Source organism: Phocoena phocoena, chromosome 8 (assembly GCF_963924675.1).
Source record: "Phocoena phocoena chromosome 8, mPhoPho1.1, whole genome shotgun sequence".
Lineage (NCBI taxonomy): Eukaryota > Metazoa > Chordata > Mammalia > Artiodactyla > Phocoenidae > Phocoena > Phocoena phocoena.
Window position 1 is genome coordinate 100610060 of NC_089226.1, and position 22210 is coordinate 100632269.

General features: G+C 60.6%; 1 protein-coding gene across 3 annotated transcripts; it reads right to left on the reverse strand.

Annotated features, from left to right (window-relative positions):
- Nucleotides 1–1313: 1313 nt before the first annotated feature.
- RAB3IL1 (RAB3A interacting protein like 1) lies at nt 1314–21950 on the reverse strand. 3 transcript variants are annotated; one of them, XM_065882290.1, is made up of 11 exons: nt 19075–19240; nt 10688–10934; nt 10171–10266; nt 10002–10079; nt 9115–9333; nt 7776–7904; nt 7569–7681; nt 7268–7291; nt 5996–6095; nt 3237–3303; nt 1314–2346 (listed from the first exon to the last, which is right to left on the reverse strand). In XM_065882290.1, the coding sequence occupies exons 1-11, from the start codon at nt 19083–19085 to the stop codon at nt 2264–2266; spliced, it is 1167 nt and encodes a 388-aa protein (XP_065738362.1). In that variant the 5' UTR covers nt 19086–19240; the 3' UTR covers nt 1314–2263. The 3 variants fall into 3 exon arrangements, with proteins under 3 accessions (XP_065738362.1, XP_065738363.1, XP_065738364.1); XM_065882291.1 differs by lacking the exon at nt 7268–7291 and having other exon boundaries at nt 2264–2346; nt 19075–19085; XM_065882292.1 differs by lacking the exons at nt 7268–7291; nt 9115–9333; nt 19075–19240 and adding an exon at nt 21799–21950 and having other exon boundaries at nt 2264–2346.
- Between the last annotated feature and the right edge of the window lie 260 nt (nt 21951–22210).

The window sequence follows — 22210 nt, forward strand, 5'->3', positions numbered from 1 at the left end:
GCCAGGGTCAGGCTGAGCACATCTGGCCGTGGGGATTCTCTGCCAGGTTGCCTGAACTGTTGCCTGGTGTCTCCTTGGCGCTGGGTGTGGCTGGACCGGGAGCACAGAAGCTCAGGGCAGGAACGGGCAGCTCCAGGGCCCAGACCTTCATCCTCCCTTGTCCCCTGGCTGACCCAGGATTGACCCAGGACAGAAAGAGACTGGTATGCAGGAGAGGACATAGGTGACCCCATATAATGCGGCAGGATACACCCTTCCCTGACATCCTCCATCGCCTTCCTTGTTTTCCTTCCTCCATCTGACACCGTGGATGTCACCCGTGCATTGTTTTTATTGCCAGTCTCCCCGTGAGAGTCTCAGCTCAAGCGAGGTACCCCCTGCACCAGGAGAAGTGTCTGGCATATGAGTTGCCCAGCGTTTGTTGAGTGAATGAATGAACATCTGTGACAGGAGGCCTAACCCGTGAACATCCGAGGGGGCTGGGGAGACAGAAGGGATTCAAATCACAAGTGGAGTAGCGGGGAGGGCTGGGAAGAGAGGGAGAGTCTTGGAGGCGGGAGAGCAAGAGGGAAAAGGTTACTGGCTGGAGAGAGCGATAGGGTGGGGGGGCCTCGACCTACCAGCTGAGTGGCCCCAAGGTCTCAGGCCAACAGAGAAGTCCCCTCGAGGGATCACCAGCCCCAGTAAATACTGACCCAGAAGCTGCTACGCCCCACCCCCACAAGGAAGGACACCAACTGGCCTGGGCCCACATCCCTACTTGTGGGGAGGGGATCAGGCCCCACAAGGCACCTCTCAAGGCCTACCCTGGGTTCTCAGAGGACCGGGTGACTCCACCTTCTTCCACCTCTGACTACTGTCCCTTGACCAGGGCGGGGAAAACCAGAGCTACCCCAGGCCTTGCTGTGCTGCTGGCAGACATCACCAATCAATCCTGCCTTGCCCTGCACGCACGCACGCACCAGGCAGCCTTGATGCTCTGACTCTGAGCTCCAGGCTTCCGTGACACTTGGCAGGGAGATGGCAAGGGGATCTGCCCAAGATCCCCTGTGAGGCAGCGACAGAGCCCCCGTTCTCCTGACAGCAAACCACTTCTCGGGAGAGGGAGCCGGGCTCATCCCCCAATCACCTACTGCCCCAGGAACACTGGGGAGGACTCGGTTGGTGCTCCCTCCAGCAATCCCTTCAGGATTTGGGTTTAATCCCAAGCACGAGGGCGGGCAAGGAAAGGATTTTGTTTCATTCCTTCAGATGCCCAAGCCTTGGCCCAAGCCCCAGGGCGCAGGAGTGAAGGCGCGTGGCTGCCTGGCCTCTACCAACAAAGCCGTCCTTTATTAAATAGAGATCGCGTTACATTCCATTCAGAGGAGGAAATCGGACGTGGTGAGGGATGTGTCCAGGTTGGACCCCAGTACTGAGTAGGCTGTGAGGGGGGAGGAGGGGCCCGGGTCCTGCCTGCCCCACCCCAGTCCTGTGTACTGGGCTGGGCGATCTCAGCCTCCATCGTCGGAATGGCCATCCACAGCTGAAAACAGGCCCGGGCATCCTGAGGCCTGTCTGTGTTTTACTTTGGGAGGAAAGTGCCCCAATCCTCCCAGCAGTGGTGGGGGCGAAGGCTCCTTGCAGCATTGGGCTCAGCTGGCGGGAAGGAGGAAGGCCGAGCGGGCGGGCGGGAGGAGGGCCCCTGATACATCTTAAGAATGTTTTGGGATCACTGTCAGGCAGATACAGGATGGAGTGGAAGACAGCCAGCGAGGCCCCCGTGCGCCCCGTCCGCTCCTCCTAGCTCTCTGGCCCTTGGGCACAGCAGGCCCACCTGGGAACGAGGTGAAGGATGGCCACAAGGGGGTGCTGGTGCCCAGGGCTTAGGAAAGTGTGGAGGGGGTGCGGAGATACCCTGGAGATCTCGCCAGTGAGGCACCTGCAGGCAGCAGCTCCTAGGACTGGGGAGGGGGTGCTGGCTGTCCCAGGGGTGCCCTCCCAAGGGCTGAGGCCCTTTGTACGGCTCCCAGCTCCTTGGTCTTTGGTGCTTTCTTGAAAGTCTCCTGGTGGCTGTAGTACTACGAGGGGCGAGAGGTCACCTCCTGAGGTCCTGTCCTGGGATGGACATTTGCTGCTGGCTCAGTGCTGCCTCCATGGCCTGGCCATTTGTCCCTCTGTTCAGCTTCTGGCTCAGGGCTGGCTCTAGGACCCCGTCTGTCTGTCTCTCCTGGGGCAGGTGTTGGCTCCAGCTCAGAGCCCCCCTCCAGGCCTGGGCCATGACCTAGGCCTCCTGGGGGAAGAAGCCAAGCTTGGCCAGCGACATCTCCTTCCTCAGCCTTGTGATCTCCCAGAACATGGGCTCCGCTGCAGGCAGAGGGTGGACAGCTCAGTGCCCACTCAGCTCAGTGCCCACTCAGTGGACAGCTCAGTGTCCACTCAGTTGGGCCCACTCAGTGCCCAACTCAGGGTTGCCTCAGGCAGATGGCCTGGCCTCTCCCCCAGCTTTGGTTAGGGCAGCTGGTGGGCACCCTAGGACTCCCCAGTCCCTGAGGACAGATCTCAGTGAGTAGCCGGACCTCTTTGAGGTTCCACTCTGGGGGCTTGCAGCCCGGGAGGCATGGAGGTTGACGGTCACCTCCACAGCCTGACACGCACACGCATGTATACACTGCCACACACTTGGACAGACTGCAAATGCTCTCCAACCCCTGCTCCCGGGGCTCTCCAGCGACCCTGCACAGGGCCCGTCCCTGGCCTGGCAGAATGGGGGCAGGGGGACAACGGGTGGACAGAGGACCTGTTGGGCAAGGGCGGGGAGTGTCTACAGGGGGAGGTGGGCGAGCCGTGTCCAGCCACCACTTGGAGGTCCACGCGGCGGGAGAGGGGAGGAGATTCACAGGGGGAGGCCCCATCGTGTAAGCCAGGCCAGTAACAGGAATGCCGTCGCTACAGGCCCGGGGGGCTGGAGAGGTTTCTGAACGGGAAAAAGCAGCTGGATCCAGGTATGTGGGGGCACCAGGCTGGTTTTCCCGGTAAGGCAGAGCCCAGGAGGCTCCTTCCGCTCTTCCTCTCTCCACAGGGCTCAGCAACAGGAGCTTCCGGATCGCTTTGCTAATCTACGACCTTCTCTCTCGCAGAGTCCTCCTCCGACGGGGGGCAGCAAAGCCCTGGGGTTGGCCCGGCCGCCCCGCCCCGCCCCGCCCCGCCCTTCCCCTCCCGGGCGCCACCCCCAGCGGCCACCAGGGGGCGCTCACCGTCCTGCCGCACCAGGCCTTGCTGGATGTAGCGGATGTAGGTGAAGAAGTTGCACACGGCCGTGATCTGTGGGCAGAGGGGGCAGGGTGTGACCCCCCCAGCCCTCACACTTGCCCCCTCCCCCCCCCCAAAAAAGCCAGGGCAGATCGCAGACCAGAGCGGGAAGACCCACGTCCTGTGAGACTCAGATAACTCTGGGCTCTAACGTTGCAGTCAACAGCAGCAATACTAGTACTCCTAATAAAAACGATAGCGACAACTAAGCGTAATCAAGTACGCGTATCCGGTGCGGCAGACGTGCCTATCATTCCCAGTCTACACGTGGGGAGAGCTGAGGCTCCAAGAACGACCCCACAACGACTGCAGAGGCCATGGAGCCTCCACTTATTAAGTGGCTGAGCTGCAAAGATGAAACCGGGCAGGCTGCCTAGAATCCACGCTCCCCTGAGGGGCCTGCTCGCTCTGGCTACTGGAGGCCCCGGCCAGCCAGGCCTTACCAGGTGCTATTCGTAATGCCAGGAAAGGTGAGGGGATCAGAAGCTGCTCACCTGGCTGCCCTGGATCCCCACCTGAAGCCCCCAGTCTGACCTGAGGCCTGCTCCGAGCCAGGCCCTGTGCCAGGCACTGGGGACCCTGAGCTGGCTCAGACCTGATCTCTGTCACGAAGACTCTCATACCGTTGAGAGGGCGCTGTCAGTGCCCCTCCCAGGCCCCTTCCCCAGGCTGGGGCCCCATCTCCCCACTGCTGAGAATGTTGGCTGCTGGTGCCCCTCTGCACCCCATACCCTCACAGACTTCAGCCAATGACTGACAGGCATCTTGGGTATAAAAGGCCACGCCCGTGCCTCTGGGTGGAACCCACTCTGGGCTCCAGAGCCCCTGTGGATCAGGCTGAAGCCAGACTCCAGCTGAAGCCTCACATTTGCCTGTCCTTCCCCCCACCCCCATTCTGCCACCTGAGAATTGCACACCGTCTCCATCTTAGGCCCTGCTTCTAGGGTACCCAACCCAAAGCAGGGTGGAAGGCAGCTGGCAGCTGTGCCGACAACTGCCCATGCTGAATACCCAGCACTTTGGGGGAGGGACATCAAGTGTGTGTGGGCCACAGGCTGGGGAGTGGAGAAAGCTGAGGGACAGGCGATGCTCCTGCTGGGCCCTCAAACACACAGGAGCCCTTGCCAGGAGGACAAAATTGGGTGCAGGGGGTTGGTGGCCCTGGCAAAGGCAGGGAGGTGTGAGAGAGGCCAGGTGAGGGGACTAACCCAGTGTGGCAAAGGTGCCTCCTGGGAGGGCTGAGGAGGGGCTGCATAGGGCCGGATGGGATGGGCAGGAGAAGCTTGAGTCCCAGGCCCTGGTGTTGCTCAGTGGCCAGTAGGCCCTACCAGAGGCCCGTGACTAGGGAATGGTGGGGAGCAGTGGGGCTCTCTCCCCAGGGCTGTGCTTTGGGGACAGAACTTTCTTCTCCCTATGGATTCCACACTCCTTGGTCTCATCAGGGTGGGGACCACATCCTAGAACTTCACACCCTTCCCCTCTGCCTTCCCAGCTCTGCCCAGGACAGCAGACACGTAGGCCTGGCAGAACAAGGTTCTAGATGTAATTTTCTAGGCATGGGAGCGTCTGGCACAGATCCCCTGGTTGGGATCAGAAAAAAACAGAGGTGACCCATGGCCACCAAACAAGGCTCTGGGCACAGATGCAGGGGGTGGAGACTGCAGCAGTTAAGAGACTGGATCCAGGATGGGGAGACCTCAGGTCTAGGCTGAGTGGCCTGGGGTGCACCCCTTTCATTTCTAAGGCTCAGACTCCCTCTCTAATGGGAGCTCAGCTCGCTGCTGGGGGATTTGCCAGAACAACATGCTGGGCTGCCCTGCAGAGGCTGTCAGGACCAGACAAGCTGACTGTGCTGGTCAATCTACTGCCTGATGATGAGGCCATCTGCCCACTTTAGTCCAATCAGGCACCTCTAGTAGGTCAAGGGGAGGAGATGGTTCCTCTAAGAGGACCTTCCACACCACGTCACCTTTGCACCAAGCTTCAGAGTTTTCCAAACTTTTGTTCTTTCCAATCTTCTTCACTGTCTTTGAAGGGACAGAGGAAAGGGGTCCACCCCACCCTCATCCCAGCTCAGTGAGGCCCCTTGATCCACTGACCCTCACCTGGGTCACTCGGCAGGTGAGGGTAGAAGCTGGGATTCCTGGAGGTCCCTCAGAGCCCACAGCTGACTGTCAGCCTTGTGTGCCAGACAAGCCTCAGAACCTTCTCCAAAGCCTGGGGCCGGAGCCTAATTAACTCCCTTAATTAGGTTATATTAAACGACAGAGCTGATGGGTGTCACTCCCATGATTACTTTTCGGCAAGCAAGAAAATGGCTACCTCAGTCCTTCAACCACAAGGAACTGACTTCTGCCAACAACATGTGAGCTCAGAAGAGGACCCTGAGCTCCAGAAAGGGTGCAGCCGCTGATACCGTGACTGCAGTCCATGAGACCCTGAGCAGAGGACCCAGCTAAGCTGTGCCCAGACTCCTACCCAGGGAGTCTGTGAGATAATAAATCAATGCCACTAAGTTTACGGTAACTTGTCACACAGCAACAGCAAACAAATACACTGGCTTGGCTGTGTGGCCCAAGTCATTCTCGTACCTCTCTGAGCCTGTGCCCTGCTCTGTAGATTGTAGGTTGTGCAGCCTGGGGCTCAGAGTCCCAGCCCAGGGAGCCTCTAAGGAGCCAGGTAACACTCCCATTGGATGACTCACTCTGGCCCGGGAGGACGGTGAGATGTAGTAGTGGCTCTCGGAGTCCCCAAGCCGGATTCGGTGACGACAGGCGCAGGCCAGGCCACTCAGGGCACATGTACTAGGGAAAAGCAGACCTCAGGACCATGCGGACGGCTGGGGCTTGCCCACCCAGCTCATCCGGGGAGGATGCAGCAGCCAGAGAAGGCACAGAGGGAGGCGGAGGCAAACACACATCAGGGTGGGGCCTGGCATCCTTTCCCCTGGTCCCAGCTTCCCAAGGAGCCTGGAGCCAGGCCAAGGAGGGGGGCAGTCTCAGAAGTCCCTGGGGGAGACCTTTAAACCAAGCTGGACCCCATCCCTCAACCCCTCACCTCACCCTTGCTGGGCAGGAGAGCTTGGTCAACCTCAGGCCAGGTGTACCAAAGCTCCACCCTCTGCCGCCCCTAAAAATGCTGCCCCTACTTTACTGGGGCCCTCAGACCCAGTCACCCCTTCCTCCTAAGCAGGAGTCTTCTCTCTCCTCCACTTAGGTCACCAAGTCCCCAGGCTAGGTTCTGCCAATAGGACCTTTTGCCCAGATGCCCTCAGTTCCTTCCAACCAGACTTCTGCCTCATCTCCGCCTTTCTTCTCCATGTTACAGCCAGGGGCTACTCCAAAAACCCACATCTAGCCCATTACCTTTCCCTGCTGCTTCCCTACTGCCCAGGAAATAGTTATGGAGAATCCCGAGTAAAGGAAGGTTAAATAGGCTCCTTGGTTGCAGGACTTATCAGAGCCTTTGCTGCCTCCAGGTTCACTGTGACTCTGATTGGACCAGGGAACCCTCTTTTCAGGGAATGTTCATCGATGATTTGTGAAATGCTGGCCTCAGTGGGTTAAAGCCCAAACCTCATTTGAGGCCTTCACACTCTGGCCCCAAACACCCTCTGTGGCCTCAGCCCCAACCCCATGCCCACCCACTCCACTGCTCTGCCCACCGATCCAGTGGTGTTTCCATTAATATTCCAGCTTCTCATACCTCCACTCATGCTGTTGCCTCTGCCTGAAAGGTCCTTCCCTGCTCAGCAAACTGCTATTCGTCTCTCAAAACCCGGCTCAAATGTTCCCCTCTGTGACAAGGCTCCCACCCAGGGGCCTCCCTCGCAGGCCCCAGTCCCTGCCCTTGCTCCATGCTGGCAGCTTTGCTCTGCTGCTGGCCCTGCCCAATGCCAGCTGAGAAGCAGGGAGGACAAGATGCCAGGGCCATCGGGTCATTGTCAGGAGGTGGAGTGAAAAATGACGTCACTTACGTGTCAATCGGGGCCCGGAACCCACTGTGGGAGAGAGGGGGTAGGAGAGAGATGCACGTCAGGCCAGCCAGGAAGGGGGAGACCCCGGCTCCATGACTAGAGGCAGCATGTCTGCCAAAGATGCCTCCTTGCCTTGAGCGGAGGCAGCCACTATCCCTCTCTGGTCAGGTGCCCCTGCCCAACCCCAGGTCCCTCTGCAGGACCCGGCAGGCGGGCCTGAGGCTCAGTCCTCCCTGGCCACCCCCTTGGTACAGCCCAAGGCTATGCGGGCCTTTCCCAGGGGGCAGGGCGCTAAGCTTACTTGGTGCGGCCACACTCGACAGCGGCCACCTTCACCGCGGGCAGTGTTTGTGAAGCCACGGGCTCGATGGTGAGCGTGTTGTCCTCCACGGCGGCCCGTACCAGGGCTGAGAGCTGCGGTAGAGCAGGGCGGAGTGGGAGGTGGTGAGGGGCTGGCCGCCGGCTGCAGGGCCGGGCCCCCCGGCGGGCCACCCTCTGTCTGCCTCACCTCCTGCATGGTGAAGTCCAGGCAGGGGCCCACGTCTTCCCGGTACACCCTTTCCAGGAAGGGGGAGGTCTTGTCCAGGGTGGGCGATTCCCTCCAGGCCTGGAACTCTGCAAACAGTGTCGTGTCCACCTGTGGGGGAAGGTGAGCAGGTGGGGCAGGGCACTGGGGGGCCAGCATGGCAGAGACAGGCAGAGCCCCAGGAGGTGGGGAGCCAGGGAGGATGCAGTGCAGACCCCAGCGGGCCTGTCCCCTGTAGCCACGCAGGGGACCCGAGTCCCAAAGAAGAACTCTTCTCTTCCCCTTGCACAGAAGAATTTAGATTCGGAACTCAAAAGTTTCACTTCCAAGTGTGTTGGAGGTGTGTTGCCAGTTTCTTGGCCTAGAGAATTAGACTTGGGTCCAGGGTCTCATTCTGAAGACCCTCGCTGCCTCCTTGAGGAGGGTAAGTTGAAGAGTGACGCTGCAGGTACCCGCAGGTACACACAGGGACCTGACGGGACGCACAGCACACACAGGCATGCACACACGGAAAGGAACACACACAACTTGCTGGCTGCCCTGGGGCACATGCAGAGGGAGAGGCTGGGAGGGGGCAGAGGGAGCAGCCCCTCTCTGGAGCCTTTACCTGTCGGGAAAAGGAGAGAGAGGTAGCAGAGGTGGGGCCCACGGGCAGCTCCCCAGGTGGGAGCTGCCAGGCCGGCTCGTAGGTGAGGTGAACCGCCTTGCTGGGGATCACGCAGAGGAGCAGGGAGAGGAGAGGGGGCAGCCCGGGCTGGGCCGGCAGGACAGACAGACAGACAGGTGCACAGAGACAGACAGAGGAAGGAGATTATTAGAGTCCAGCCGGAAGCTTAGAGCTCAGAAGGGGATGGAGAGGCCTGGCCCGCACCTCCTCCCTGGATGCTCGGGAGGCCTGGGGCAGGGCAGAGCTGGGGCCACCTTGGCATCAGAGACTCCAGGAAGCTGAATCCCACTACAGCCTTCAGGGGCATCCGCTGGGTGCAGCCCTGAGCTGAGCTCCTGACACCCACGTCCTGTGGCCCCAGGAAACCCCATTTACATGAGGAGACTGAGGTGCTGACAGGCGGCTTCACTTGCCCAAAGACCCATGGCCAAGGACATCACAGCCATTGTCCCGCCTGGACCAGGTGCCCCACGTACCCTACTGGGGGCCCAACACCTCCTATCACAGGGAATTCAGGCAGCCCTCACAGCCAGAGGACACAGAGGCCCAGAGAGGGTAGGACACGCTCCCCGTCACACAGCGGGGTCCAGGCGGGTCCCCACTGGGCACCGCTGCCTGGCTGACAGTGACCACTGCCTGCCCGCTGCCCCTCACCTCTTTGCCCTCCTTGTCCGGGCTGGGGGCGTGTCCTACCGCGGTGCACACGGCGGGGCAGAGGGCGCTGCTGGTGCTATTATGACGCAAGTGGCCCTTGCGGGGTCCGGCCTTGGTGGGGCTGAGCAGCTGTGGGTGGAGCTCGCGGTTAGGAGAGGCTGGTGTGGACGTGATGACCAGTGTCTTCAAGGCTGTCACCTCTGCTTGCAGCATGTCGATCTGGCCGGGAGAGATGGCTTTCAATATTAACCCAGGGCTGAGGCTGCCCCAGCTGCCACTGCCTGCCACCCCAGCTCAGGAAAGACCACCCTGAGCACCTAACTCCACCCGTTATCTTCGGAACAGCCTCTGGGTTGGGGGCTGAGATACCCTTTCCATAGATAGGGAAACTGAGGCTCAGAGGAGACACAGCCTGGCTGAGGTCATACTGGGAGCCAGGACTCTGTTAGGTGCACGTATCTGGGAGCTGGCTGGGTCTCCCACTGAGGGGCCCCCAGGAGCCAGGAACAGCCCAGCCCTCCCATTTTACAGATGGGTAAATGGACTCCAAGGGATAAAGCTACTTGCCCAGGCTCACACAGCCAGACTGAGGTTTCTGCTTTGTAAAGGGGGTATGGGACGGAGGAAAAGAAATTACAATGGCCACAGGATCCTCCCAGCCCCTGAAAAGGCCCCCAGAAAGGTCTCCGTGGTACAGCAGAAACACAGCTCGAGTCCCAGGGAGCTGGGCTCCCACTCCAGCGGGAACGTTTCAGTGGGGCCATCTCGGATGCCTCTGCCCCTCCCTGCTGGCCCCCCAGTCCATGCAAGGGTCCGATCGGGTGGCGGAGGCCGGCGCTCGCAGGGCTCAGAAGTGGGCAGGAGGTCTGGGCCGGCGCGTGCCTCACCTTGCCCCGCGTCTCCTTCAGCTGCTTTTCTGACGCCGCCTGCTTCATGTTGGCTTCTCGGACCATCTTGTGGGCTTCCTGGGAGGACGGCGGGCTCCACGTGAGAGGCAGGCGCGGACGGACGCCCAGCTGCCCCGCCCCCTGCCCGCCGCCCCGCCCCACCCCGCACCTCGAACAGGCTGGCCGTCAGCTCCTCCAGCTCCCGTTCCAGCTGCCCGCGCACCCTGCACAGCCGCTCACACTCCGCATCCTTCAGCTTCAGCTCCTGCGGGGCGGGCGTGGGCACGAGGGAGGGCGCTGTGAGCCCCCAGCGGCCCCGGGCCTGGCGCCACTCCCGGGGCCGCCTTACGTGCGCCTCAGGGCCCCGAGCTTGCCTCCTCTGCGCTTCTACAGATTAGAATATGCTTTTTCCATTTAGCTCAGAGCGTGAAGTTGAACCCCAACCGTCAGTTTGTTAGAGCCTGGGAACGGTTTTCAGAGATGTCATGACTTCTAAAAGTCGTTTCAAAGTCACAAGAAAAACTGTTTCTCCTTCGTTTGGGCTGCCCTCCTGCCCAGCACAGGCCTGGCATGTAGGTGGCCTTGACAGGAACGTGACGTCTCTGGGCTTTGGGCGAGAGCCCACGGCCCCTCAGGCCGGCCCCTCACCACCCCCCCCCACTCCGCCCCCCGCCCTCAGAGCCCACCTTCTGGGCTTTGTGCAGCTCCTCCTTCAGGAACTCTGAGCCCTTCTCTCGGATCTCCATGGAAGAGCTACGCAGACGCAACACGTCCAGCCGGGTGGCCGCAGGGTCCTCCTCGCCTTGGGCTTCCTTCCCTGCAGGGGTCTCCACCAGGTCTGAATCCCTGTGGCTTTTGCAGGGGCCCACACTCTTCCAGGGGACTGGGACAGCTTCAAGGGGCGGTGGGCGGCCCTCGTCCGGGTGGGGCTGGCTGTGAGGCAAAGAGCAGATACAGGGTGGTGTCCCGAGGCCTGGAGAGCTAGAGAGCTGAGGCCAGGGACCAGCCTCGGGCAATGCACCTGCCACTCTGGGCCTCAGTCTCCCCATCTGTAAAATAGGCCATCACGGGGGTTGTCACAAGGGCAGAATGACCAAGAACAGGGTCTCCTGGGGGCAAGGACAGGACTCATTCATCTTTGTCAACCATCCCCTCCAGCCCAGGACCACAGCAGGTGCTTGTTTGCCCAGCAGATATTGTGAATGTGTGCGTGTCGAGAGCCCGAGTTTCCCCCTGTATAAAATGGGGACAATCCCAACGGCCCTACCTCAAGGGTCACTGAGTGGATCAGAGATGTGCAGAAAACCTTGGCACGTGAGACGATTAAGTGGGAACTGCCTTCATCGCTATGGCTCATGCATAGTTTATGCAAATTCGACGCCATTTAGGGTGGACCAGAGAGGAAGGGCCTAGCCAGGGCAGGCAGGGCCGGCTGAGGCAGGAAGGTTCTGCAAACAGCCTAGGCAAGGCAGCCCCACTTCCTGCTCTCTGGGCCATGCAGGGGGGCAGTCCCAGCTCTCTGTTTGGTCTGCCTTGTGACCTCAGGCCAACACCCCCTCTCTCTGGGCCTCAGGACCCTCCTCCCTCGGAAGCTGAAGACCCTAGAGGCGGTGCGGGGTGGGGGCCGCCAGCCGCTGCCCGCCTCCCATCCACGCGCCCCCCTTCGCAGCAGACCCTGAGGAGGGAGGGGAGGAGCGGGCTGGGCCGTGGTGGTTTGTGCCAAGACAGCACCCTGGACTCGCTCACTCAGCAAAAGCTGGCGGCTCCTGAGCCAGCAAGCTTCTGAGCTGCAGTGGCTGGGCCGAGGCTGGGGGCTGGGCTGCTGATAGCAGTGGGGAAGTGGAGGGCAGGGGGCCAAGAGGGGCCCACACGGGAGGGAGGAAAGACAGGGCCAAGGGGTCATGAAATTCAGGATCGCGGAGGGGAAGTAGCACAAGGCCAGGGTCTGTCCGGTCCCACCTCCCTGTCTTCTGGGCCCTGGGACAGTCACTAAGCAGCCCCGGAGCCTCAGTTTGCCTTTAGGTAACACAGAGGGCACTCAGGGACCCCAGCAATGAGCCCATTCCCGACCCTCCGCATGGCCCTGTCCAGCTGCCCAGCCCAGCCTGCCGTCTGCTGGAACTGGCCCCGAGTGTGGCCTCAAGGTTCCTGGGGCTGGGTCCTGCCTTGCTAGGACGTGGGGCTTTGATGAATAAAGTGGGAACACACACCCACCGCTCCATCAACAGTGTTTATGCCGGACAGGGATCTTTCCTAATACTTTGCTTGGGGGGGGGGTCTAGTCGGGAAGTGGGGGGGTCCCTGAAGCTTGGGGCAGTACTGTGGCAGCCCCAGGCTGGGGTCTGCACCCAGGGGACTCATCAGGGTGCTCTGCCCATGTTATCTCAGCAGCATTCGTGGTATTGTTCCCATTCTACAGTTGAGGGACGGATGCTCAGAGAGGTAATGGGACTTGCCCAGGGCCACACAGCTAGTTGGTGGCACTGGTGGGACAGGAGGCCAGGTCTTCAGCCCAGGTCCAAAGCTCTCCAGCCACAGCGGACAGGCAGGTGGGGTGTGGGCCACAGAATTTTGCATCTGCCTTGGGATCAAGGGCCGCTGGACCCAGGGGCATCCAGGAGGCTCCTCCCTGGCTGTGACGGGAAAATCTGAGCCAATTCCAGCCCAAACTGGCTTCTCAGCCTCTGCTCAGGCAGGAAACTGCCTCCCAGGAGGGAGGCCAGGACTGGGGGAGCTGTGGCTGAGAGCACAGGCCAGTCAGGCACGGCCGGGTCCATGCCAGCCTCTGACCTGGGGTCCATGCGAGCCCCTGGGAAAGTTGCTGAAATTCTTTCAACCTGCTTCCCCGCCTGTGGGATGGCGGTTAAGACCTGCAGGGACACACTGAGAATCCAATGAGGAAGTCACTGGCTACAGCGCCAGTTAAATAGTGGGCTATCTGCCAGGTGCCTCCACCACCTCCACCATCCCTGCCCAGGCTCTTGTGTCCTGCACCTGAAACCCCAGGCCCTGGGGATGTACCCACTGTGGGAACCTGGAGGCCTGGGCCCCAGCCCCACTTCCTCAGTTGAGAGAATGGCCACAGTCACTCAGGCTTGGTGGGGACCCCATCTCGGGACTGCCCACTACCATAGAATGAGCAGGAACTACAGGCCAAGGGCAGGGGTTGACTCAGGGACAGCACAGGGCACAGGGCAGGATCCCAGGTCTCACACACCTAGCCCCACAACAAGGACCACCCTGACGTTGCCAACACCGCCTGCCTAGGGGAACAAGGCCGCCAGCCCCTCCCACGAGGCCTGAGCTTCGTCCACCAGTGTGGTCTGGGCCTCTGGCCACAGTGAAGGACTCTCCAGCGGGTCCCAAGGGCACGGGCTGGGGGTGCGTCCAGACAGCCCCCATCATTTTCCTAACAGGCTCACTTTGGCCTACTTCTGGGGGGATGGTGCCCTATTTTGCAGCCAGAGGAAACAGTGGTCCAGGGAGGCCTGAGACAGAGTGTGATACCCTCCCCCTCTCCCTGGTGGAAAAGCCCACGAGCAAATCCTCATGGCAGAAGGCGTGGGAACAGCAGGACAGCCCTGTGGTCACCAAATGCCCAATGCCTGGGCCAGGGGTGCAGAAGCTGGAGGGAAGGAGGGTCCACTCTGTACTGAAATCTGCAGACCCTGCCCCTCACACTTCTGGGCTATGAGGCAGCTCCCGTGACTCAAAGTTCAGACGAAGGAGGGAGCCCAGGCCCCTCGGGTCCACCCAAGCCAGAATCTGCTATCTTCCACACACTTCAGTCTCCTAGACCAGAGGCCCGAAAATCCGGGTGTGAGTGCCTGGGGGCTGGGGAGCTCACTCCTTGGGCGAGCACGGGTTACCACTGGAGTCCTCCTGCTGTCCAGGTCCTCCCCTTCCAGTCCAGGTCCACGGCCCTGTGCACAAAACTTCTCGGACCCCATTCCCTGCAGACACAGAGTTCAGTGTCCAGGACACACAGCAGGGCTGGCTAGGAAGGGGTCTGCTCGGGTAGGGGGGTGGGAGATACTAAGATTCAAGGTCAGAGGTAGGTGGGGGCAGCCAACATCCCCCATCCCGAAGCCACCTCTGCGGCCTAGAGCCCAGGGCAGTTCATACAGGAAAGGCCCCACTGGGTGACTTCCCCAGGAAACACAGAAGGCAGGGGAAAGCAGTAACCTCAATCCTCACCCCCCAGGCCACCCCTAGGAGGACCAGCAGGGCTTTTGTCCCCAAGCAGAAAAAATGGCGAAATGAGGCCCACCCCGGATTCTATGGTCCCCAGTCACAAAGCAACCCCACTGGGCCAGGAGGGCCTGAACGGAGCCCACTCCCGGGGCCAGACGGGCCCAGGTAGCGTCCTGGATACCCTTTCCCAGACCCAGCCCAACCAGCCAGCCATGGGGTCCTTCTGCTCTAACCTCCCCTTCTCTGCGCCCCGCCCCCCCCCCCCCCCCCCCCGAGTGCCCAGGTCACCTCTTTGAGTTAAAGACCCCTCCCCTGTGCTAACAGGCACAGTGGGTTCATTAAGCAAGCAGCGGGGAAGCCAGTGAAGAAAGCACTGAAAACCAGGGGAAGGAGAGGGTTGGGAGGGCAGACTGTGACCCTCACCCTCTGCCTGGGGCCACCAAGCCCGGGTTCCGGGGCGACCACAGCTGGTCTGGTCTGCAGGAATTCTGACCCAGGGCACAGTTCAGGAACAGCCATGGCACAGGGGCCCAGTTCAGAATCACGCTCATACACTTATGCGCGGTCCAGTAAGCCCTGAGGACACTGAGGCTGACAGGCAAGTGACTCTCGTAACGAGGCCAGGGGGGTCCCAGGAAAGGTTTCATGTGTTGGGTCCCCAACCAACCAGCAAGCCCAGCCAGGCTCAGCCTACAGAGTGGCCAAGTCTTCAGCTCCAGACCCACACACAGATCAGATTCTCAAGCTCCTGTTCACGTCCACGCCAGCCCACCACTCCACATCTCCACAGACGTCATCACGTGTCAACCTGCGATGCTGCTACAGGGAGATGCTCTCGCCAGCCCAGTTTGAATGACGAGGCACCCGAGGTTCAGAGAGGGATGGCGACCTGGCAGGAACACACAGCAAGGAAGTGGCAGCGGGGAAACTGAACCCAGAGTCCAGGCACTAGTGCATCATGTGAACTGTCACCCAAAAAAGTCAGGACTGGCGGAAAGGGGATGAATGGTGGTTTCAGAGAAGCGAGGCAGGATGCAGACGGGGGGTTTGAGGAAGTTGGAGATAGTGCTTGAGTGGTGGTGGTACGGTTCCACCCAAGGCTGCTGTTCTAGCCAGGCAGGCTCTGGGCTGGGAGGGGACACACAGAGACAAAAGACTTGGGCGGGGGTGGGGAGGAAATCAGGGGAGGACCAGGGGCTGGAGAGGGGAACAGAACAAAAGTTGCAGTAATTAATATAATGAAAAACGGAGGACAAGGTGAATGAGAACAGCAGTGCCCACGACATGACTGAGGAACTGGGAGGGGGTCTTTCAGGGAAGGTAAGGGGCGTGGCTGAGGCATTTGGGAAGTGGTGGCTGAGGGGAGGCACCAGCCCAGAGGGAGCAGCTGCAGCCCAGAGCCTGGATGAGGGATGGGTGAGAGAGGAGCTGAGGGCCAGAGAGCCAGCCTGGAGACCTGAACAGGAGCCATCAGAGGGGCTGGAGGGGAGGGTTCCAGAAGAATGGGAGAACGGTGTCATACGTGGCACCAGAAGAATGCCGGGAAGTGAGCCAAGCGGGACCCCCAGTATAGGAGAGGGTGGGCCTGGACCGCTCCAGGAAGGGGGAAGCAGGTGTGTGCCTGGTAGGACAGGCAGTAGGAGGGAGGAGGAGGTCAGGAACAGCTTCAGGGTGGTAAGCAGGGAGGTCAGAACACCTGAGGCAGGGGGGGCCAGGCCAAGCCTCTCCCTGCCAAAGCCCCAGGCCTGCCCGCCCAGCCCAGCGCAGCCCAGCCCTGATGAGGGAGGGAATCCAGCCCTGTGTCTCCACCGGAGGTGGCACAAGGCCTGAAAGGGTGGAGGGCTCCCTCCTCTACTGAGGTAGAGCAGGGCACATGGCACACACCTCACATCTGCCTGTTTAGTCCTATAAGAATCTGACACCCCAAGCCCTCAAACATCCAACACATACGCAGCGAGCACCTATCGTGTGCCAGGCGCTCCACCGGCCCAGACCCACCCAATGTGCACAGATTCTGGCAGCCACGTCACCAAGCCCCCTTCTCATCACACTTGAATTCATTTTGCTTCCCTTCCCCCACCCTGTTGAGCACAAATCCCGTGTGGGGAGAGTCTAGGACAAGCAGGACTCTACTGAGTGCCACAGACAGATGTGCTGATTAAGGGACAGCAGGAAAGACATTTCCATCTGTTGAGGGGGAGGTGGGAGGTAGTTAAATCATGGAGGGCTTCCAGGAGGAGGTGACAGTGAAGGTCGCAAAACCCCTTTCTCCTGCTCTTGACCCTGGAGCCCCTAGGCCATGCTTCAGATGCCATTTCAGAGCCTGGAGTTCCCTGTGACTTACTCCTTAAAGGCAGGACCTCACAGATCCAAGCTCCTTACGATAGCCAAGGCCCAGAACAGTTAGGTGACTTTCTCAAGATCTCACAGCCCATCTGTAGCCCTGCAGCTCCCCAGCATCCTGCCTGCAGCAAAGACACAGTCTCCCATCCCTGGGAGGTTGGGGTGGTCTTTCTCATTCCTGGGCGTCTATCAGAGCCTGTCCCTCCCTTTCTAGGGAGGTATGATTAGCCCCATCTGTCAGATGGGGAAACCGAGACTGAGGGGCTACACCAATGTCATGTGGCCACTTAGTGGCAGAAAATGAGCCCAGAACCCAAACTCTCGGCTCTGATGACCAAGTCTCAAGTGCCCAGCACTGTGTTAGCAGCAGAAGTACCCCAGTCACCATCCTCACCCCATCACCAGGAAGCCGGCTTGGCACCCAAGACTATGGACAGGGGACACTGGGGGGAGGGGGAGGGGAGCAGTCCTGTTTTGGGGGAGCCACCTCTGGGTTCTGAGTTCAGGGCCCACACTCAAGGAGTCCCAAGGAAGAGGGTCCACCTGAGCTCCTGTAGAGTCCTGCCACTTCCACCCACGCCAGGGGAGCAGCCCTGGGTCCAGGGCCAAGAAGGTGAACTGGCACTATGACCTGGCCATTAACAGAGCAGTCACCCAAGAGACGTATCTCTGTTGTCTTCCAGGTAAGGAAACCAAGCCCCAGAGACATCAATGGCTTAGCCAGAGTCACCAACTCCTCACCCCTCCTAGTCTAGAAGGAAGGATCCCAAGTATGCACTCACCCAGAGGTGTCACAGCCGCTCAGTCAGTTACCTGGGCAAGTGTGACCTGAGCAGCATCCCTCCCAGCTGCTGCTGGGGTCTGCGTGAGCTCGTAGGACACCAGGACCCCAGCGGGTGCTGGCAGCTTGGCCCCTGCCTCCAACATCCAAGTAAGGGGGCCATGAAAAGGCAGAGCTCAAGGTAACCCCAAAACTCTGCCTCTCACTCCCCAGATGCCCAGCTCCTCATTCTGCCCCTCATGCTTTCCATCCGCATTTATGAAGCACCTACTATGTGCTCTGCACCCAGCTACACCCTGGGGGATCCAAGTAAGCCACACTTAGGATCAAGCGGGGGTCAGCTTGGCAGGCTGGTCCATCCAGAACGGTCCTGGGACTCTTGGATCCAGTCTTTAAAGTGAGCATCCATCTACTGGCACCTCCCAGACTTGTCTGTCTGGCTCCAGCCTGGATGCCTCCAGGAAAGGACACTCTCTGGGCCTGGATTACCTCCACCACACAACCCACACATTTCACCTTGAGGCTCAGGGCAGTGAGGCCATACTCTCAAGATCACACAGCAACTCGGTGGCTGTGTTTTGCCTGGGCGCACCCAACACAAGGGGTCACGAGCTTCCTCCAGAAGCTCCTCAAGCACGGTTTACCCCAGGTGGGATCGCCCCGACCTCTCCAGCTGTCACCAACCACCTTCTCCGTAAGCTCAGTCTCCTTCCCCCAGGGCGCAATTCCACAAGAATCCAGGCTCTGCTTAACTCTCTCCCTTTAAGAGTCTCACGTGTCTCCACACCTCACCCCTACCAGGAGCCCATTCTCTCAGGAGCCCCTGCTGGGGATGACTCCCCCAGTCCTCCCCTAGCATCTCAGCTCGAACTCCGAACTTCGCTAGGTGCCATGGAGTAAAGTGGATCTAGCCTGCATCAGAACTCTCCAGCCCGCCAGCCTCTCCAGTGGGGCTTCCCTCACTCCCCAGGCTGTGGCTGGGAGGAGCCCTGTCCTGGGACCACCCATCTGGCCCCGCTCTTTCCAGGAGTACAACCCACCCCCACTCTGGCCACATCTCTGCCAGGACCTGGTCTTTCCAGGCTATGGGGAGGAAGAAGTGTTTACCCAACTCCATGAGAAGGCCACAGCTTTTCTGCACTTACAGGGAAAGGGTCCCACACCTGGTTGCCCAGGGACTGGGACCACCGCTAAGAATCAAGGAACAGATATGGGTACTGGAGCCACTAGTCCAGGGCCCAGAGTCTGCACTGCACCCCTCCAGGCTGCAGGGAGGTCCCCCCACCTTTGAGCTCAGCAGGTTCCAGGAGCCCCAGATGGAAGTTCACCGACTTGCAAGCGAATGTGGCAGAGACCCAGTCCCCCCTTTCGCAAATGCACTGCTTTTCAAGGGTTCACTCAGCCTGGGGGTCCCTCCTCTAGGTGCTGATCCCAGGCTTACTCTGGCTTGCACTCCGCCGCACACCCCCTTGCCCCCATCTCACTTGCGCTCCGGACAAGCTAGGAGCTGGCGCTGTCACTCCGCGACGGTCAGCAGCCCACCCTTCACAACTCCAGCCCCCAGAGAGACCCCCCTGAGCCCTCCATGCCGAATGTCCTTCCACCCCAAACCGGCTCGCCAGTCCTCGTGCTACAGCACGGGCAGGGATGGGGGCGTAGAGCACCTCCCGGTAAGGGTGAACACACTGCAGGGAACCCCCCCGCGCACCGTCCCACCCCCGGAGGCAGCCGCGGCCCGACCCCGCGCGGACCTACCCGCTCCACATACTGGCGACTCGGGGCGCCCGGGCGTCGGTTCCCCGCGCCGCCGCCGCGATCGCCCAGCGATCTCCCCGCACCGCCCCCGCCGCGTCCCCGCCCGCAGCCGACTCCGCCCCGGGCCAGCCAGGCTGCCCCGCCGCCTGTCAGTCTTGCCCGCTGCCTGTGGGTCTGTGCGGCCCGGGCTCGCGCCCCGGCCCCCAGTCCCTCTGCTACCCTGCCCTCGGCGGGTCACGTGGCCGAGGGGTGGCCCAAGGACACGTGCCTGCCCCGCCCCTCCGGCGGCCGACGCGGAGAACTCGCGCGCGCTCCCGGCCCAGCCCCGCTCCGGCCGCCCTCCCCGGACGGTGCGACGGCCCGAGTGGGGGAGGAGCGGGTCCCAGTCATCCTGCGGCCAGCACTGCTCTCCGGCGCTCCCAGCTTACTCTGCTCCAGACATCCGGCGCCCAGCGCGGCCCAGCGCAGCACCCTCCCAGGACCACCCCTGCTCAAGAGCCTACCATGGCTTTGGGCTTTCAGCTCCCAGATTCTTAGCGGACTGTCACTCAAGGCCGGCAGACACCCTCCCACCCCCTCACCCGGCCCTCCGGCCATCACTCCTTCCCTGGCCTCCCTGCTCTGCGCCTGTCTCTGGGCAACTTCCCTCCTGGTGAGAAGCGGGGCTGACCCCAAAACTAGTTTTCTCACTCCTACTGAGTGCTTTTTCTGAGGGAGGCCCCACCTTTGGCCCAAGTCTTCAACCCCAACCCCGCCCCTTCCCCCCCCCCCCCCTCCCGCCGCCAACCAGGGGCCTCCCTTCCTGCTCTGTACAGATACTGCCCATCCTTACCTTTGCCCACCGTCTACTCTCTGGGAGAATTGCGCACGCGCGCGCACACACACACACACACACACACACCTGTCAGGTCCCACATCCTCTGCAAATTCCCTGAACGCTGGTCTAGCCTGTCCCTCAACCCCTCTGTCCCTCTGTCACCTTTCCTGAGCCCTGACCATCAGCCTCAACTTCAGCCTGGGGCTGATCCAGTGAGAGCATAACCCCACTTCCCTCCTGCCAGGGACCATGGCTCCCAGCCTCCGTGTCTAGAGGAGGCCTGGGAGGATGGGAGGAAGTACTTCCCTTCCAGATATTGCTAGAACTTGGGGCACTACCCTCAGACCCCGAGCTGGGGCCCCAGGCTTGAGTTTATCAGGTCTTCATCTGGGGCACACAGTTTGAATGCATGCATTCAACCACCCCTTCTGAGCACAAACTATGGGCCATACAAGGGCTGGGGACCCAAAAGGAAACTGCATAGACACAGGCTCTGTCCTCCTGGGGCTCCAGTACAGTGGAGAGATGTGGGGTGGGGACCCCCGCTTCCAGGGCCACTGCCTGCCCAGGGCACACCTTGCCAAGTGAATGGTATCTTAGTTCAAATTAGAGAACGGTACTCCTTTCCTAGGTGGGCATGGCCCATGCCAAGGTACAGGACTTGGTGAGTGGAGGACAAGCCAGACTTGATGTCTGGCTCTCATGCCCCCTTGGCTGGTACCTTGTGCAGTGAACAACCTGGGCAGCCCTCTGTGACATCCTTTTCATTCTGCCCAGACCTCCTTCACTCTGCAGGGCAATTGTTTCCACAGCTGTGGTTTCCCAAGGGCAGGGACCAGGTCCTCCTTGGGGCTGTGTTTCTCCACCCACCGCAGCCCAGCCCAGGCTCTGGCCCAAAGCAGATGTCATTATGTTTGTTGACGAATCCTTCTCCAAATAGTCTTGAGCAACTGCTGTCTTCCTGGACCTTGCTCTGTTCACTCTTTAGGGGAATGGGGAGGGGATGACACAAAAGGAGCTCAGAACAGGGCGCTTACCCTCCAAGTCATCACAAGCCCATGCAGGAGATAAGACCTGGTCCAAGTTGTGGTAACCCGGACTGGTGGGAGATAAGGGGTGGAGGGGGTGTCAGTCCAGGGCTATGGCCCCAGAGGAAGGGTCCTCAGCCCGGGAGGACCGGTGGGCTGGGGAGACTCTTGAGTGAGGCTTTGAAGGACAAGTGTGGGGTCACTGTCACCACCCCAATTACTAGCCAAAAATATCCCATGATCTGTGCAGCTGCTTAGGACTCCCAAGGCCTCACTAGCTCCTCCCACAACTCCTCAGTTGAAAAAGATGGGCTCAGAGAAGTTAAGGAACCTGCCCAATGTCACACAGCCAGGGATGGAGGGGCTGTGACCCCTTATACCGGTTTTCTGAAAAGACAGCCCAGAAACCAGAGGGGCTCTCTGGCAGCCGCAGCTACATGCTGTCGGGCAACAAGAGGAGCCTACTAGGTGCCTGACCAGCAGGTGGGGAGGAAAATATAAAAGGTGTGTCCTCTGCCCCCAAGCCACTGCCCTTCCCAAACTTCCCCCTCACCCCTGCCATCCTTATCCCCAGCCTGGCAGCCTTGGCCACAGACCCATCCAGAAGACTGCCAGCCTAGATGACCCAGGCCCTGATTCTGGACTTCAGTTCACTGTGTGACCAAGAATGAGTGTCTTGCCCTCTCTGAGCCTCAGATTCTACATCTGTACAACCACCAAGTTGGACAAGACAATCAGGGCCACCCCTGGTGCCGACCTTGTAGAATGCTCATGAAATTCCTCATAGTTCTATGCCAGTCCCCTGTCTGGAGCCCCGCCTCTCTCCCCTCCCCCAATGCCCCTGCTGAGCGGCAAGATTCCCCCAGCCCCTCCGCTCACCTGTCTGTGTCCCAGGGCTGCTCTCCCAAGTTGCCCTTGAGTGCAAGGCCCAAACCTGATGGGGCGTAGCGGACAGTCCCTGAGCTCATTGCCAGGAACACAGGGCATTTTTCTCGGGCAGGGCACTCAGTGCGTTCCTTAGCGGGGTCCATGGCTGGAGGGCCAGACCGAGAGTGTCTCTGGAGACTGCCAAGCCGGGAGGTGGCAGGAGCCTTCTCCCCACTCCCAGGCTGAGACTCAGACTAACCTTTGCTATCTCTGAGGAGCAGTGGCCTGTGAGGGAGGCGCCTCCCAGACAGGCCTCTGGCTCCTTAAACCCAGTAATTATTAACTCCTGTGGCTCAGCAGATAGCATATGATGCTGGGCCCCCCTCCTAAGGAAGGTGAGATACCTTGAAGGGAGGTGGGAGCC

Bases quoted from the DNA above. Each gene is read 5' to 3' on its own strand.
- RAB3IL1 (XM_065882290.1), bottom strand. The intron at 9,334-10,001 runs GTGAGGCACGCG...TCTCCCGGCCAG, and splicing joins TGAAGGAGACGCGGGGCAAG to ATCGACATGCTGCAAGCAGA. The intron at 2,347-3,236 runs GTGAGCGCCCCC...CTCTGCCTGCAG, and splicing joins AGGCCTGGTGCGGCAGGACG to CGGAGCCCATGTTCTGGGAG.